Source organism: Sebastes fasciatus, chromosome 10 (genome assembly GCF_043250625.1).
Source record: "Sebastes fasciatus isolate fSebFas1 chromosome 10, fSebFas1.pri, whole genome shotgun sequence".
In the NCBI taxonomy this organism is placed as follows: domain Eukaryota; kingdom Metazoa; phylum Chordata; class Actinopteri; order Perciformes; family Sebastidae; genus Sebastes; species Sebastes fasciatus.
This window is the reverse complement of record NC_133804.1, coordinates 9,970,242-9,987,849: the sequence shown is the minus strand read 5'-3', so window position 1 is coordinate 9,987,849 and position 17,608 is coordinate 9,970,242. Positions and strand designations below refer to the sequence as shown.

Below are 17,608 nucleotides of genomic sequence, written 5' to 3'. Positions count from 1 at the left end.
GGAACTGTAGATGTTCGAATTTCTATTTGTTTCTGACGCTTTAAAGCTAGGGTTCGTAATGTTCAGAAACTAGCAAGAGTACGTTAGATTTGAAAAATGATCCAACCGAATAACCCAACCCAGTGTTGCCAACTCTTGTCCAATGAAAGTAGCTAGCAGCACTCGCTCCAAAAGTCCTTAAATCTAGTGAGAAAGTCGGCAACATTCACCTCCCTCCAAAGCCACTCCAATCATTTCATTTTGGGCTGAATGAAATGATTGGACGGGCTTATTACAGTCCTGTGACAGTTGCAGATACTAGGGGTGTAACAATACGTGTAACTGTATTGAACTGTTCGGTACAAGACGTTTGGTTCGGTCCACGTTATCCTTTCGGTACGCGCTGTGACCCAAACAGCTGTTTATGTCTACTACTCGCACATGCAGAACAGAAATTCTGGAGCGTGAGTTTTACCAGGAACGATTTAGCAGTGCACCAGTTGTTCTCTATCAACTGTATCAGTGCTGTAGCATGCTAGGTGGTTCAGCCCGGTTAGCCAGGTTAATCAAGTTCAGTGGACAACGTTTTGTGTCAAACTGTATGCCGACACTGTTAAACTGAAGTTTAATTCAGGCATCACCTGAACGTGTCGATTAGCGGAGCAAAACAAAAACAGACTGGACGGTGAGTCCTTCTCCCCACAGCGTTCAGGCAGCCTCCCACTGCAGACTCACATCGTGCCGAAGCAACTAATGATAGTGTTTATTGCTGCGTATGCGACCACACTCGATTGCAAACCATACCGAATTAAGGCATATGGTGTGTTTTGAGTGTTTTGAGCCCCGCTACAATGTGCCTTCACGTGTGTATTTCAGGCAGTCCATTGTTCCTGCCATGTATAAATGAGCACAAGCAGGAAACAAGAACAAGAATCAGAAATACTTCATTGATCCCTGGGGGGAAACTGGGTTACATTTACATTACATTACATTTACATTACAGACATTTATGTAATTTATTTCTGTCATTTATTTATATTTTATTGACAATATGTCAGTATTTGAGTGCCAATGAGCAACTATAGAATTTTATAATTTTCAAAATACATGAAAAGAAAGTTATTTTCTGTATTTTTCTTTGTTTTCCCTATTGTACCGAAAATGAAAACCAAACCGTGACCCCAAAACCGTGTATTTTGTGTACCCTTACACCACTAGCAGATACAAAAATTTTTTTCTTTTTTGTCAGAGCATTTGATTTATTGATTGCTGTTGGGATGTAATGAGAATTTCAACAAATATAACAAATGTTTTTGAAGAACACTACCAACCCTAGCTTTAAGGATTTCTCATCCATGTGGGCTTAAAAGTCGAGCCTCAAACTCCATCTGCTGATGAAGATCATGGGATCTGATCTGCTGGAGAACTGCTACTAAATGGACCTTCAGGTGACATTGTTTATTTTAACAGTTATTATCACAGTTACGGTTATGGAGTAATTTATCATAATAAAGATTTGAGATCAAACATGTATATCTTTAAAAGGATGGCAGAGATTTTAAGCTGCATTAGCCGTCACAAAAGTAGGCCAAAAGAATGTACTATAGCCCCTTGCCCATTCAGCTGGCCCATCAATAATACATGACAATACATGGTGCCTAAAATAGCAGGCATTTTCAAGGAGTAATTATTTATGTATCTAAACATATAACAGATTTATGAAAGCTGGGTCGTGGACAATGTGTGGAACACGTGCGACCGGTGAAGTGACCTGTGATGTGTGCGCTGATGTGGCCTTCAGTCATGCATGAAATGCACATTTTGCAGCAGCGCAGCACACACACACAGTAATCCTCAACTTCTTTGTTAAAATCATTGCCAGCATCATTACAGCAGATCATTAAATTGCTTTTACTCCATCCTACCGTAGTCGCAAACACACACAGAAAGAGAGAGAGATATGTGCCATTATTTAGCAGAATAAAGGAGGCTGCCATGGAGGGATTTGGGGCTGGAATCACATGATAATTTGCAGAGATAAATTGTTTCCTTTGTGGATTCAGTTATAATCCGGCTGAACGTTTGCCACATTTGGGCTAAACTTCACAGCCGTACAATTCATCCTCTAAAACCGGGCTTAGAGGTATAAATGCGCATGTGTTTGTATGTGTGTTTGTTTTGGAGAGTGTGTAGGTAGAGTAGTATGTATCCAAAACTGAGCTTACAGAGTGCAGTGACCCAGTTCCTCCGCCTCTGCATGCGTGCACAGAAACACACCTTGCTCTGACACATACAGATGGACAAGCGGTGCATACGGCCGTGCTTAGAAATGTGTGCACACCCACCAGTACACACACACACACAGGCTGTTTAGCAGGATATTTTGGATTCAGTGCATTATCTCCAGTATTTGCTGAGTAGCGGCTCTTGTTTCAGAGCCAGTGGAGCTGCCTGTAGTTGCTTATGAATAATTAAGAGCTCCGGTCTTTCTGAGAGAGAACAAATCTAAAACACTCCTTTCTTCTCTTCTCCCACAGATATCTCTGCGCTCTGATCTGGGGCGCTCGCGGCTCATTTGTGTCTTCGCGGCCCATCAGGGTTGAATTCCCCCCCAATCCTCTGCTGTTGCACGCAGCAAACAATAAGCTTCTGGTAACAACTCAGAGCGATGATCTAACAAGGCAGCAACCTTGTTAAAGACAAGAGACGGTGATGAAGTTGCAGTAGGCTTTATGGTTATTACGAGATTTTAATTGTTTCTAGGCCAGTACTGAAACCACAAAACACTAACAGAACATGTATGTCTCTCATGTGAACATACATGCTTATAGTGCTGCTTTTATATGCTCGCAGACATGTAGAAACAAGATGCTCAGGCAGCCCTCGCCTCACGCTTCTGCCCGTCTCGGCACAACTCGCTCTCTCTGTGAACCGAAATTTGAGTGACTTTTCTGGGCTCTGACTGAGTGACGGATTGACAAAGTCTTTGCCGCTCTGACCTGTAAGCCTTCAAATGAGCATTACACCTTTTATATCTACTGTACATTAAAAATGTACACTCTTTTTTGAAAAAGAGATGTCCTTTGGGGCGAAGGTTGAATGAATCAGGGCCGAAGTCTCAGTAAATATGAATATGAATGTGTAGTAGGACCTTTTGGTGACCTTGCGCCAGCCCCTGAGCAGTCAGGCCATATTATACCATTTAAATCATTCACACAACTACTAAGTGCAAATATAAGATTTAATTAGCTATTTCCTCCCCCCCTTCACTATCTCAATTTATCTGTCTAAAAAAAAAAAAATGCTTTTGGTATGCATAATTCTTCAGATGGAGGTTCAGCTACCGACACATTTGTGAATGGCTTTGAACTGTGCAAGCGGTACGGCAGGCTGTAAGAAAATAAGAGATTTGTTGAAACGCTCAACAGGAGGATTGATGCAAGGTCACACAGCGAGTGAGTTTCCTTTGAAAATATTTGTTTAAAAATGCCGGTAGGAGAATGCAGAGTGTGGGCAGTAAAAACAAGAGCGGAGAGTGAGTCAAAGATAAAGCCAGAGGTACAACGCAGCTTACTGTACATAGTGCTGCTAAATCAGCCTGCCTCAAATCCTTCACTGGAAGTACAAGAAGTGTACAGATAGACATGTACGAGACTGATCACATTTCAGTTTCTTGCTTCTTTGTTAAAAAATTTAATAGTGTTTGGGGAGGTCAGGATGTGGCTTGTTTATAATATATACTGCAGTTAAGGCATCCATGTGTTGCTTGTGTTTTACCTGCAGGCCCAGTGGTTTCCAGCGTACGTTCCTGAGCAGAGCCGGCGTGGAGCTCAGGGTATTCTGGGGCCTTTTCTTCAGCGTGAGGATGACTCCGCATGGGTCCTCCCTCAGAGCGTTGACCAGGTTCTTCAGCTGCCAGCCCACCTGAGGAGAACACACACACACACACGTTATGTACACGATGCACCGAGAGCAACCAAATCTGCTGAGGAAAACCACTACGCACAGATATTAAGCTTTAAAATCTGTTGCTGCATACCACCCCACATGGGTCCTGATACTAGCTGTCTAAACCACCACTTCCATCACAGTAGAGAGACGATAGGAAATGAGGGAGAGAGAGATCCAACAAAGGTCCCCAGCTTGAACCGGGGACGCTGCAGTCTATGGTCAAGCTGCTGCCGTGCTCGGATTATGATTGGCTCGGGTGGGCGTCCGGGCGGGACCTCGACACCGCGGCTTCGGCTCTGACTCTGGCTCCAAATAACGTCAAAATTCAGGTATCCAGGATATTTTGGCTTCACTTTTGTACAGTGGGAGGAAGTGGAGACGCGTCGTCCATCTATATAGTCTGTGGTCTTGACCCCTAAACCTCAGAGGAGACCCCACATGCTACTATTTACAACGACCGAGTACAATGACCATATAAACCGTTTATACTTTATATCATGTGTTTTCAGGCCTGTGACTTTTGGTACAAAATCAGACCAAAGGTCTAGGTAAAATGAATTATTGCTTAATGATGATAGCTCCACCATGTGACCACTTATAAACCACTTTACATTTTCACATAGCTCCTGAACAGTGGGGAATAGTCAAATTATATTTTTCCTGAAAAAGGTGCCTAAGGTCATTATAGGCCACCGTCACCAAATGTGGTGCATAAAATATTAGAGTGAGCCCATAACATGTTTTTATGCTATTTTATTCTCTACAATTGGCCGCAAAATTCTTCTAAACGTGGCTTATCTGACATACAGTTAGTTGCCAGTTTATTAGGCACCCCTAGCTCAAATGAATGCAGAGTAATACAACAGCTCTGTAATAGATTTTACCTTCATGAAGTTTATGATGTTCAGTTTTTTGCTGAAACTGTTTCAGAGAGGTGTTGATTCAACATTATGCTTCATTTTAGAAGCTTCAGTTTGTGGTGCTGTTGAACCGTTACTGCGTTATTCTGACAGGTGTTTCTATTATTAGTCTAGCCTCATTGATATGAATGGGGTCAACAAAATATTAGACAAACCTCTCAGTATAACACAATACAATTCAAGCTAAATTTGATTACACAGCAACACAGTACATTTAAACAGCTATAACTTAGTTACTGTATCATGAGTCTGACTCACTTGAAATTGTCCACAAATTGACTCTTTTAAAGCTCTAATACTCCCAGAGGTGATTTAGGTAGTGTCCAAGAAGTATGGCTGCCATCAGAAAATTTGCATAATTGTCCATCACTATGTGTATTTTCTTTTTAGCACTTATTCATTTTTTTCAATTCAACAAAACAGTGTTAAAGTCTCAGTGAAGCGGAAGTTAGAGCGTCTTTAGCTTCTGTACTGTGAGTGTTCCCCAGTGAAATGGAATATTTGAGCGATGTACGCTGTTACGAGAGGGATTTAAATCTGAAAAGCGGGCGGGCTTAGATTATAGTGCGATACAGAGCTACAGAGACACACCTCCCTCGTCTCTAAAATATGCAGATTAGTTGATGGATGGATGTCATGATACTATCGGTTGAAATTGGGTGGTACTATCTTACGTAAGCACACGTCATATTTTGTTTTACAGGAAGAAAAGATGATTGGATTTTGATATAAAAATACAAATAAATTGTTGCATGTATTGTTAATAGGTGCACAATATGACCAGGGAGATGATCTAAAAGGGCTAAAAATGTAACACTACAAACAACGACAGAGAAAATAAAATACACGGGATCCAAGGATCAAGGCAAAAATAAATATTATGTGTATTTCGATGTAGATTTGGATCCACATGGAGATTTTAAAAATGTAAATATTACTAACCTAACAGGTAAGGTAAGGTATACGTTTTCAGCTATTTCAGCACCATGCCTCAGACAGGCTGCTTTTATACCCTCTGTAATTAACATGTTTTACTAAATCTTCACCAAACACAGCCGATACCAATACAGCCAGACACTACCATATGCACCACACTGTCCCAGTACTGCTGATCTGAAAACATATCAAAATAAAGGATGTGTAGTCGGTATGGTTTAGTTCTAAGGAAGGGAGAAGAGATGGTAAAAGAGTAAGAAAGGAGTGCTGACTGCAGAGTTTCCTGGTGGTTCCGGCCAGCCGGTCTCCAGAGCTCACAGCACTCTTCAGGCCATTGATTGGCTACACTGGTCTCAGCTACTGGAAGTGTCCGCAGAGGCCACAGCGCTCACACACACACTTTCACCCAACCACCCACAGACAGAACTGCTCTGACCTTATTCCTGACATAATGATGGCCAGCCTGTGTCAGCCTTTAGCGGCATCTTGTCCTGTTCTCTTTGGCCCAGTTCAGATCTCTGGGTTCAGCCAGCGTTCACCAGCAACAAGAGATATGATGGCAGTAATTTACTACTGGATGTTTTGTCCTGTTCTGCCCAACAAAACAAACCGGGGGTACACGAGGACACACTAGGACTCACTGTTATTCATTTCCTAGAGACAGAAATAGAGCTATCAAACTGATCATACTGGAAGAAATGTGTCTGTGTATCAAAAACCTTCAGGAACCAAAATCTGGCTTTGAATCTCTGGTCAGTAATCTTGTTTACTATTCTTTGATTAGCACCTGATTTAATTGAAAATTAATTATTTTATTAAAGGAATAGTTCAGCATTTTGGGCCATCACTTATTTGCTTTCTTATTGAGTTTGATGAAGATCGACTCTCATATCTGTCAATTTAATATGAAGCTACAGCCAGGTGATGGTTAGCTTAGCTTAGCATAAAGACTGGAAGCAGGGGGAAACCGCTAGCCTAGGTCTGTCCATTGGTACAATAAATCAGCCTACCAGCACCTCTAAAGCTCAGTTATTACTATGTTATATCTTGTTTAGCTAGCTGTGTCCCCCTCCTTCCAGTCTCTATGCCACTGGTTCCCAACCTGAGGGTCCCGACCCTCACTAGGGGTCACCAAAGCTTCACGGGGGGGGGGGTCTCGAGGCCTTCTTGATTTTAAAGTTTTTATTATACGATTGGCCTGTATCTCTGCATTTCATTAATTTCTGTGAAAAAATCTAAACTAAATTGTTATTTTTGAAGTTTGGGAGTATTATTTAAGATACAAACAAGATAAGGGCACGGTGAAGACCTGAACACAAGCTATAATCACAGAGCCTTCCCTCTCTGCTAAACAGCCTCGTCCTGCATTGGAAAAGTATGCGTTTAAAACAACTAAAGAGCTAATAGAAAATGGCCAAGCGTCAGAGAGAAGAAAACACTGAATTTGCCAAAAAAGAAGCCTATTAAACATGTTTGATTGTAAAAATATGTTTGAAAAAATAATACATAATACAGAGAGAGTATTGTTTTAAAAGTTCCTAAAAAACTCTTCATCTCTGATGCAATATTCACAGGAAATAATCTGCTAAAAATTCAACTTCTTCTGTGTTTATTGCGTTCACTTTTTTGGGTTAATTGTACAGTTTATCAGTTGTGTTATGCATTGAATATAATATGAAATATCAATAAAATATCACTTAGTCAGGGGTCCTCAGTTTACTCAGTGACAGAAAAGGGGTCCCTTAAGGAAAAAGGTTGGGAACCACGGCTCTGTGCTCATATTGAACGAACAGATGAGAAAGTGGTATCAATCTACTCGTCTAGCGCTCGGCAAGAAAAGATAATATGCGTGTTTCCCAAAAATGTCGACCTATTTCTTTAACAAAAGAAGTCAAAGTTCTCAAATTGTTTCGCTTGCAAAATACAGGTATTGTATCCGAACTGGTATCGTACAATTTCAATTTCAGAATTCATTGACATTTTCATGCTAAAGGGAAATCCTGAATTCACTGAACTGAACTGGACCTTGATCATGCAACCCTTAGAGCTTCACCACAATGGTGGACAGACACAACAGTGCGTGTTAACAGCCTATCCTAACCAGGCCAGTTTAGAACTGTTCTGTTATGCAAATAGGCAGAGAACAGAGGGAAACAGGGAGAGACCTACCGAAATAATAATAGAGCATAAACTGCTGCCGGAGAGGTTTTTCAAATCCCCGGGGTCTTCATTATTTTCCCAGATGCTATTACCTCCACATAATTATGTTGCCTCTTCAAACAATCAGTTTGTTATTTGAGCAAATTCCACATTTTACCTCAAAAGAGAAGCTGAGCTAAAAGCTGCGAGTCCTGTTTTGAAGTGGCTCTCAAACAGAAGCTCATGCATAGACATGAAGGCAGCGCTGTTGCTAAATACGTGGGATAGGCCTACATAATGATTCTATAATGTAATGGAATTTGTTCACTCAATATTCACACTAATCTGATTTTTTTTAAATACGGAGCCTCGCTAGATAAACTTATCATGCGTGAGGTTGACGGAGAGTTTGCTTGGTAGTGTGTATCCATCTTTCCTCCTCAGCAGCTCGATTTAGGATTGCTATCTTGACGAGAGACTTCCCTCTTCTATTCCCCCCCTTTCCTTTTCATCCTTCTCCCTAAGTCCCTCTTTACTTCCACCTCCCTTTTTCACCCCACTCTCCCAGCTCTGCCTCCTCCCAGCATCCCCTGACTAGTTCACCCCCACTTTCCTACCATCACACACACACACCTCTGTCTCCCCCTGCTTATCTCCTCCCCCAGGGTGAGGGATCAGAGTGGCGAGGGTCTAGCTGAGGGAGTAATGAGGGGTTGGAGCTGAGAGCCTGGCAGGGTGCGATCTGCACTGTCACCCCGAGGAGAGAGAGGGAGAGAGATAACACGCGGCTCCCTCGCGCGTCAATCAAAATACGCCGCTCCCCAGCGCCCTGCATCGCACGCGTGCTTTCGCATGAGCAGCACCTATCGAGACATACGAGGAAATACTTACGGGAAAAAGCACACAAGAAGACGCCTCCGCACAGACACAAACCTACTTTTTTCTTTTTCCCTCCCTAAGAAATCTCAAATAAACGCTGGAACAAATGTGCCAGAGCTGACAGCGCAGGCAATAGACAGCGCGCTCAATCACATGCTCTCACAAGGCGGCACCGTTCCATTTAAAATGGCTGCCCATTTTCGTGCTTCCCTCTGATGTGATGAGTTGAAGGCAGGAACGCAACTTATTCAAGTCTGAAAGTGGAACATGAGTTCACATTTCAAACCAGACGCCTCCTTCAGGGATTTCTCACGACAATGGGAACAAATTCCGGTAAGAGAGAGCTGACAATCACACTGGACTGAACAAAGGTAACAATCGTCCTATAATCTGCTCCCACAGCAAGTCTAATTAGCCTACATAGCTGCACAGGCACAGGACAGGAAGCACCATGGTGGAGTTGGCGGTGGTATAGCAGACATCAGGTACCTTGACATCTCCTCAGCATAGCACAGAATGGAGAACAAAAGACAGCTGAAACACATGGGAGCTACATTTCCTGTGTGACTACAGTGTGTTTGGAAGCGTTTTAACTCACCACTGTCTGGTGGTTGACTTGGATCACCTCGTCCCCTGCATGGATCTTCTTACACAGGTCCGCTGGAGACTGCAGAGGCAGAAATGGGAACAAATTCAGGATATATTCATTGTCATTGTGGAATTTGAGACAATGAATTGTAGCTGGTGGGGTGTCAAGTTCCTGCTGAGTGAAACCAAAACTCACATTCTCTGTGGTTCCGGTGATAACGTGGAGTCCATCATAGGTCGATTTGATATACATCCCCTGAAACACGAGCACGGGGAGGGAGGAGTCAGTATAATACAGTGCACACAGGGAAATACATTATACATGATATGAATGTTTTACATCTGTGAATCTGTGTCTGCGTCTCACAAAACTGAGGACTTCTGACTTGACTTGACTAGAATTGACGGGTGTGAGGCCTGACTTGCAGATGGGTGACAAATTAAAGGGATAACTAACATAAAAGTGTCTTAGTAAGGTGTTGGTCGACCAAGAGCCGCCACACACGTTGTGGCTTGTCTTGACTCGGTTTGACTCGGTGAGTCAGCCCAGCATGGCGGGGATTTACTTCTCCATTACAACAGGGCTACCCGCTTGACGGTGTGTGTAACCACGGCTGTGACTAGTGGTCAAGGGAGCGGATGTAAAATGGTGGATAAACACATTTAATTTTCTATATTCTTCACAATAAAAGTCCCCCGTTATTTTTGCTGCTTGTACTCTTCCTCCCTGCACTGTTAGTAGACTTGTTTTTATTGAAGAATAGCCCGTAACAAAGCTGCTCACAAAGCATCGCTAAATCTGTGATAAACACATTTAATTTGATATAAATTCTTCACAATAAAAGTCCCCTGTTATTTGTTATTCAAAAGCTTTTATTATGAAGCGGCAAAATCAGGAAATGTTGGGTTTTCATCAGCATCAACTTAACACGACTTCAGCTGAAAGTGAAACGGTAAAATAAAGCAGATATCTGAAAGTACAAACGGACTCAGGAGAGAAACTAAACTTTGAACCACAGAGATTCAGATTCGCTAAAACTGGCAATGGAAACACAAATCAGCGTGGCATAGTTAGACTCGGCGTGGCCAAAAGCGCCAATGGAAAAGCCCCACTTGTCATAGATTCTCCAAGTCTTTGAATTCTACTGTAACTCTCCAAAAGATATTTTCAAATGTTTTTGTATTGATGATGGTGGGGTAGAACGCTGTCTAACATGTCAGTGCAAAATCTCTGATTGGGTTGACTTTCAAGGCTTTAGTGTATGATTCACATCAGTTCTACACTCTTCAAACCATTCAGTGACCCCCCTCGCCTGCTTTGGTTGTTTTTTTTCTCCCACTTTTTTTCACTTCATCGGTACATGAAACGTTACCCCTTTAAGACTCAACTCAAGACATAAAAGCAAAAACATTCAAGCCTCACATTCTGACCTGGTGAAATCCCTGAACAATAAATAATGAATAAGAGTGTAAAAGGAAGGCATTACATATTTACACACTTTGAATATTTCATTATTATTCCTATGCATCGTAGAGACGTGGATTCAGTCATGTAAAAACTAGGTCTGTCAAAGTTAACGCGATAATAACACGTTTACGCAAATTTGTTTTAACGGCACTGGTTTCTTTAACGCATTGACGCAACTTGCAATTTTTAAGGTTTTAGCGGGCTCAGTTTTAAAGCTAGAGTGAAGATACTGGCTTCTAGAAAAATCGAAGGAATCCATGGTCATTTTTAAAAGGGGTCCCTTGACCTCTGAGCTCAAGACATGTGAATGAAAATGGGTTCTATGGGTACCCACGAGTCTCCCCTTTACAGACATGCCCACTTTATGATAATCACATGCAGTTTGGGGCAAGTCATAGTTAAGTCAGCACACTGACACATTGACAGCTGTTGTTGCCTGTTGGGCTGCAGTTTGCCATGTTATGATTTGAGCATATTTCTTATGCTAAATGCAGTACCTGTGAGGGTTTCTGGACAATATTTGTCATTGTTTTGTGTCGGTAATTGATTTCCAACAATAAATATATACATACATTTGCATAAAGTAAGCATATTTCCCCACTCCCATTTTGATAAGAGTATTAAATACTTGACAAATCTCCCTTTAAGGTACATTTTGAACAGTTAAAAAATGTGCGATTAATTTGCAATTGTGATTAACTATGGACAATCATGCGATTGAATATTTTAATTGATTGACAGCCAGAGTAAAAACACTATTAACAGCTTTGAAAGGAGGATGTTCAAATGCTGTGTGAAAAACAATAATTAAAGTGACGCTAAAACGCTCTCTGGAGCTGAGGGGAACTGCAGAGTCAGGTGATGATTCTCTGCGGGTTTGTCACCACTAGGCAGCGACCCCTTTCACATTACACATAGTCAATCGGTCCATTGTTCACATGAAAATATTGATTAGTGCATCTCTGGTGGATACATGTGCGTGCATGCTCAGGTGTGTCCTTACCAGCCCTTCACTGGGCATGATGCTGGTAAGGTGGACCACTTCCAGATGGGCGGACTGAGAGACCAGAGAGTCTGACGACAGAGAGATGATGTGGTCACATATCCCCGCTAAGGTCTTACACTAGAGAAGGCATCGGAGGTAAAGAAAGCAGCGGGAGAGAAAAGACAGGAATAGAGAGAGAGGGTGACAAAAAGAGAAAGACAGAAAGTTATTGAGATTGGTTTTGGTCCGCGAGGGATGCCGTGACCTAGCTGGAGGAGGTGAAACAGAAATCATTTCATCAGATTGTTCCACATCGCCACTTCCATCACTCCGGCACACAAACTGTTTCCTGTCACAGTCTGTCCACAGGCGTGCCCGCAAGACACTGTCACTGACGGAACAACACATCACCGATACCAGCCAACCCCGAGGTGCCCACATGACATTTTTCTAACATCTAAATTACAGAGCACAGATTTCATTTGTTGTTATCTGTCATATTTTTGGGGGGTTAAGGATAAAGGCTATTTTTGCCTTCACGTCAACTAAACAAAATCCGACACATTGTAGAGTGGTTCGATTATCTGCGCTGTATTTTTTTTTACACTGCACTTACAACATTCCTAATACAGATTACCTAATGCATCTGAGCAAATACGGCAAATATAAAGCATGGCTTCACCTCGCCTTTTGTTCTAAATAAACCTTGACTGTTTTTCAGGCTATTTGTCTGCTTGGTCACGCACACAAGTTAATTTATCAGCAGCAGCATCTCTGCCTTCTAATCTTGGCTGACTGACTACGGTGGGCTTATAGAGACCGTTACCCTGGTTATCCTGCCTTATCGCGTTGCTGTTTAGTGCGCGCGCACACATGCACGCACACACGCACACGCACACACGTACACTGGAACGTAACAGACATACATGTAAGAGAATATATGTTGTCTACAAGCAGCATGACAGTGATGAACCCTGCATAAAATAATCTTCTGATCTCAATCCTAATGAGCAATTACCGGATTATAGTTATGAAATGAACAGAGGAGATCTTCGACACTACACACACACACGCACACGCACACCATAGCTCAGAGCCTATGATTCATTCAGTGTGAAAGAAAAGGTGGAGGATCTTCAGTGAGCTGGCTATGTGATGCTTATGCTCCCTCACTGTCTCTCGCTCTCACACACACACATAAATACACACATTTCCATGCTTTTCTGGGTCAGTTATTTGAACATTACTGCCTGTTTAGTGTTCTGTTTATACAGACTGTAATATTATGTTCTAGTCAATGTGCACTCATTACGTAATGGGACACCCAGGACTGTTCATGTCATCCACAGACACCAAATGAGCTTTAATTTGAAAAAAAGGAGGTAAATAGTAGGGGTGGAAAAAATCGATTCATCCATGTATTGTGATTTTTTTTTTTAAACGATTTTGGAATTGATTTTTTTAATGCCAGAATTAATATACAGTATTTCCTTCATTTGAGTCTGTGCGGAGGTAGAAGGAAGTTACCGCTTTTATTGTTGTAGTCTGAGTAATTTGACATCACATCCATTCCGTATCCATCAAAAGCAAAATGAACTGCAGCCGGTCGCAGCAAGCCGAGACGAAAAAGTAGAAAACAGCAGAGGTTCGGCGTGGATACGACCTGCCCCATCACATGTTAAATCCAACGTGGTAAACACTTCACATACAGTAAAGTATGTAAACACTTTGGGTTTCACACATTGCAGGAAAAGCAGAGCTAGACATCATGGCTAGAGCTGCATGCTAAGTCTGTCATGGACAGGAAACGTTATTGTATTGCGGTAACGTACGGTCAAGCCAGCCGTCACTCTCAATTCCGTGGTGATCAGCTGACGCTACAACTGTAGAGCACCCATATACTGACATTTATGTTAAATGCATTCAAACGGCCCCGGTGGAGCTGATCATGGATGTATAAAGAGAACGGAGCTGATGGGAGAGCTAGCGACGGACTTGGCGAAGTTAGCGGAAGTATACACGTGTGACTACATCCGGTTTTCAAAATAAGGTGTTAACAAAGGGAACTGCATATACAAAATACATATACGGAAATAAGATTGATTGGATTATATTGACCAGAAGTATAAAACATTACATGTCCCTTATAAATTAAAAGTAAATACCACTAATTTGTGAAGTCAAATTCTTTGATTTTAGTGTTGCTTGAAAAAATGTAATAAATAATTCCTGACAATGACTGATATATTTGACTTCAGGAGATCTTTGATACATACATGCTGAAAATCAAACATTTTTGCTGTATTAATTTAGATATTTCCCAAAGTAAAAGTCCCTAGAAGTGTATGATTCAACTTTTTCCCGTGGCCTAGTGTTAAAAAAAATTAACAAAAATCGCAATAAATCGTAATATCGAATCGATAGAAATTGCAATACCTAAAAAATTGCAATACATATCAAATCGGCACTCAAGTATTGGTATAGTATCGAATCGGGAGATAGGTGTATCGTCCCAGCCATACTAAATAGATAAATAAGTGAGAAATAAGTAGAGGAAAAGCAGAAGCAGAGTATATCTAACGTCGCCTATAGAGCCAGAAATAGCGTGTGAAGTCCCCAGCTGGAAGCCAATGACAACATTGTGGCTTTGCTTGTATCCCTCTTTGATCACTGGACTAATAGTCTTGACCCTGGATTAACACGGGCCGAGAGACAAGGGGCCAGTTACCAGCGTGGAGGGACTCTCGGCTCCTCCGGCGCTGACACACCCAGCCTTGATCTGACACGCCTCCGGAGAATCAGAGCGCAGATTATGGGGAAGTTAACTTATGTGGCTGGCTGGCGTGAGATTTAAGAGCAGTCAAACAGAAAGCCAGACATAGTGCGCTGCCAAATGGATTAAGCCCTGGCTGCACACTGCCCCCCCACCTCCCCACACCGCCTCTCCTCACCCACCACCTCATTCTCATTCTCTCTCTCTCTCGCGCTTCCTTCCTCGTCGACTCGCACCTTCTCTCTCACGCGTGCACACACAAGCGAGCGTGGTGCATCTACTCCACATACATGAGGGGCAAATATAAACCCGAGCCGAGACACAGGGAACGATGGAGAGAGGGAGGAGAGGAGAGGAGAGGAGAGGAACAGAGAGGTGGGGAGGGAGAGTCCGGGAGGAAACAAGGGAAGGGGAAAAAAAACACACAACTAGGACAGTCTTATGTAATTCCTCTCATCCTTATGCATGCATGCACATAAAAACACACACACTCATACACACTTCACGCTCCATCAGACTCACACATGCTCATATCTTATCTCTCTCTCTCTCACACATACCACACACACAAACACACACACACACACACACACTATCCCCGTCCATCTGATTGCTGCAGGCCGTAGTCTGGAGGAGAGCAGAGTAGCAGCAAGTTTTGCATTATTGAGCAGAAGCTGACAAACGTATAACTACCACTACAGTAGCTACAGCAGAGCTGACCAGAGCATTGAACCCCATGCTGGATGCACACTGGAGACTCCCTCGTACGGTACTGTATGTCTGTCTGGATCAACCTCCATACATCTATTAAAGGGATAGTTTGGGTGTTTTTTGAAGTGGGGTTATATGAGGTACTTATCCATAGTCAGTGTATTACCTACAGTAGGTGACGATCAGTGCGCCCCCAGTTTGGAGAAGCAGATGGGAGTTACCGCGCGGAAGCAAAGCAATGTACTGCTGTGGACGGGGCCGGCAGCAAAACGTATTTCGGCCTCCTAAAAGAAAGGCTCACCTAAAAAAAAGTGTGCGCTATATTTAGAATATTTTCACCATTTTACACTGCTGTCAGTAAGCCCTTTCCGACGGAGAACTGAAGCCGTTGTATCCATCTATGCTCTCGCTAAAGCAACCAGACTTCATTGAAAAAAACTGTAATTTTCCCTAGCAGAACACGGGGGTTGCTGGTCTACCGCTGCCTCGATCGGTAAGTTTGTTTGTGCTATTGTGTGACTTTGGTGAATCCGAACTAACCAAAGTCACACAATTACACAAACAAACTAACTGATCATAGCATAGAGAGAGCATAGATAAAGCCTACAGTTCCCTGCCCGAAACATAGACTGTATAGCTGTCTCATTGCAAGGTAAACCGGCAAAAATATTCTAAATATAGCGTACACTTAAATTGATATTGCTTATTTTAAATGGGGCTTTCCTATTAGGTGGCTAAATTACGTTTTGCTGCCGGCCCCGTCCCCAGCAGTACATTGCTTTACTTCTGTGAGGTAGCTCCTGTCTGTTTCTCCAAACTGGGAGCGCACCAACCGTCATTCACTGTAGGTAACACACTGACTATGGATAAGTATCTCATACAACCCCATTTCAAAACACCCAAACTATCCCTTTATGTCAAACCAATACCACCATGTGAAAAGACCTGACTTTAAAACTTTTATTTCTGTAATTCTGTAAAAATACACAACTATTAAGAGCAAGTTATACTTAGGTTTCAAAAGTAAAATACTCATTATGGAGTTGCTCCTTTTAGAGTATCTGCAGTTACTTATATTACTGGATGTTACTAATGCAGTGACATGTAAGCAGCATTTTGATGTTGATGAGGTGTGGCTGATATCAGCTACTTTAAATAATTGTCATAATTATAATATTATCATTTCATAAGATGATCATGCGTATATAATGAAAATTGAAATTTGAATCAGTGGAGTAACGTACATTATTCCATGTCAAATAATTTAGTAAATGTACTAGATAATGTTTCATCGTTGGTCTGTAACAGTTTTCAAATAGATAGTTATTAGTTAGTTATTATTCAGATAGCAGTAAGATAGCAATTAGGAAGTAGTTAGGTAGATAGTTAGCTAGTTATTTTTCATTTTTGTGTCATGTCCAAAACATGGTCCATCCCACATTGGCTTAAGAGACAGTGTTGTATTGTAAATATCCAAAATACAGCAACGCTTTCCATATGCAAACCAAAAGAAAGAAATGGGATAGATTAATTTAATGGAATATGCTGTATGTCTATATACAAAATTCAAAAAATTAATTTGTATCCTTTTTACTCGTTTGCTCGGCTTTCTCCAGGTAACTGGCTGATTTAGGATGCCTTCACAAGCCAAGATTTAGTTCGTTTTAGGTCAAATTCTGGTACGTTTCATTTGGGCAGTTGTGAACGCAGCAATCGTATTCTGCTGCAGACCAAAACAACCGGTCCGAGACCTCTTGCGGGAGGTGGTCTCTGACCCTTTCTAAGCGAACTCTAGTGCGGTTCGATTGCAGTAAGAACATAATCTGACCCAATGGCCCGAAGTGAACCAAACTGCAGGGGATTACAGGTTGCCTTCGTGGGCAGTTGAGATGGACACAGATAAACAACAGTTTAACATGAGTGGGAGAGGACTGACTTGGAGTTCTGCAGAAGTCCGACGTTTGCAAGAGAACACAGAATATGCTAAATAACGTCCACGAAAGTAGTGACGTTTATAAAGTCATTGGAGATAAACTGGAGAGGAAGGGATTGATGCTCACAGTATATCATCGCTGAGTAAAAGGGAAATTACTTCGGCTCTGCTCCTTCGTACACGCCCCTCAGCAAATATACGTTTTTATTTGGTCTGATTAATTTGTGCACTGTGAAACCGAACCAGACTAAAGAGAAAACCAAACCACAAGTATCAATTTCACTCTGATTCGGACTAGCCAAACGGACTATGGCTTCTGAAAGCGCCCTTAAATGTTTCTTACGTG

General features: G+C 42.0%; 1 protein-coding gene across 4 annotated transcripts in view; it reads right to left on the bottom strand.

The window, feature by feature from the left end:
- Nucleotides 1-17,608, bottom strand: part of LOC141775075 (connector enhancer of kinase suppressor of ras 2) — an 82,466-nt gene that overhangs the window by 25,776 nt on the left and 39,082 nt on the right. For all 4 annotated transcript variants that reach the window (XR_012595547.1, XM_074648001.1, XM_074648002.1 and 1 more), the window contains exons 6-9: nt 11,864-11,983; nt 9,589-9,648; nt 9,403-9,471; nt 3,757-3,903 (exon numbers count right to left, since the gene is read on the bottom strand). Coding sequence is in view for 3 of the 4 variants with exons in the window: in XM_074648001.1 (XP_074504102.1) it covers nt 3,757-3,903; nt 9,403-9,471; nt 9,589-9,648; nt 11,864-11,983 (396 nt within the window). In the remaining variant the exon portion in view is untranslated. The remainder of the gene's footprint in view (nt 1-3,756; nt 3,904-9,402; nt 9,472-9,588; nt 9,649-11,863; nt 11,984-17,608) is intronic.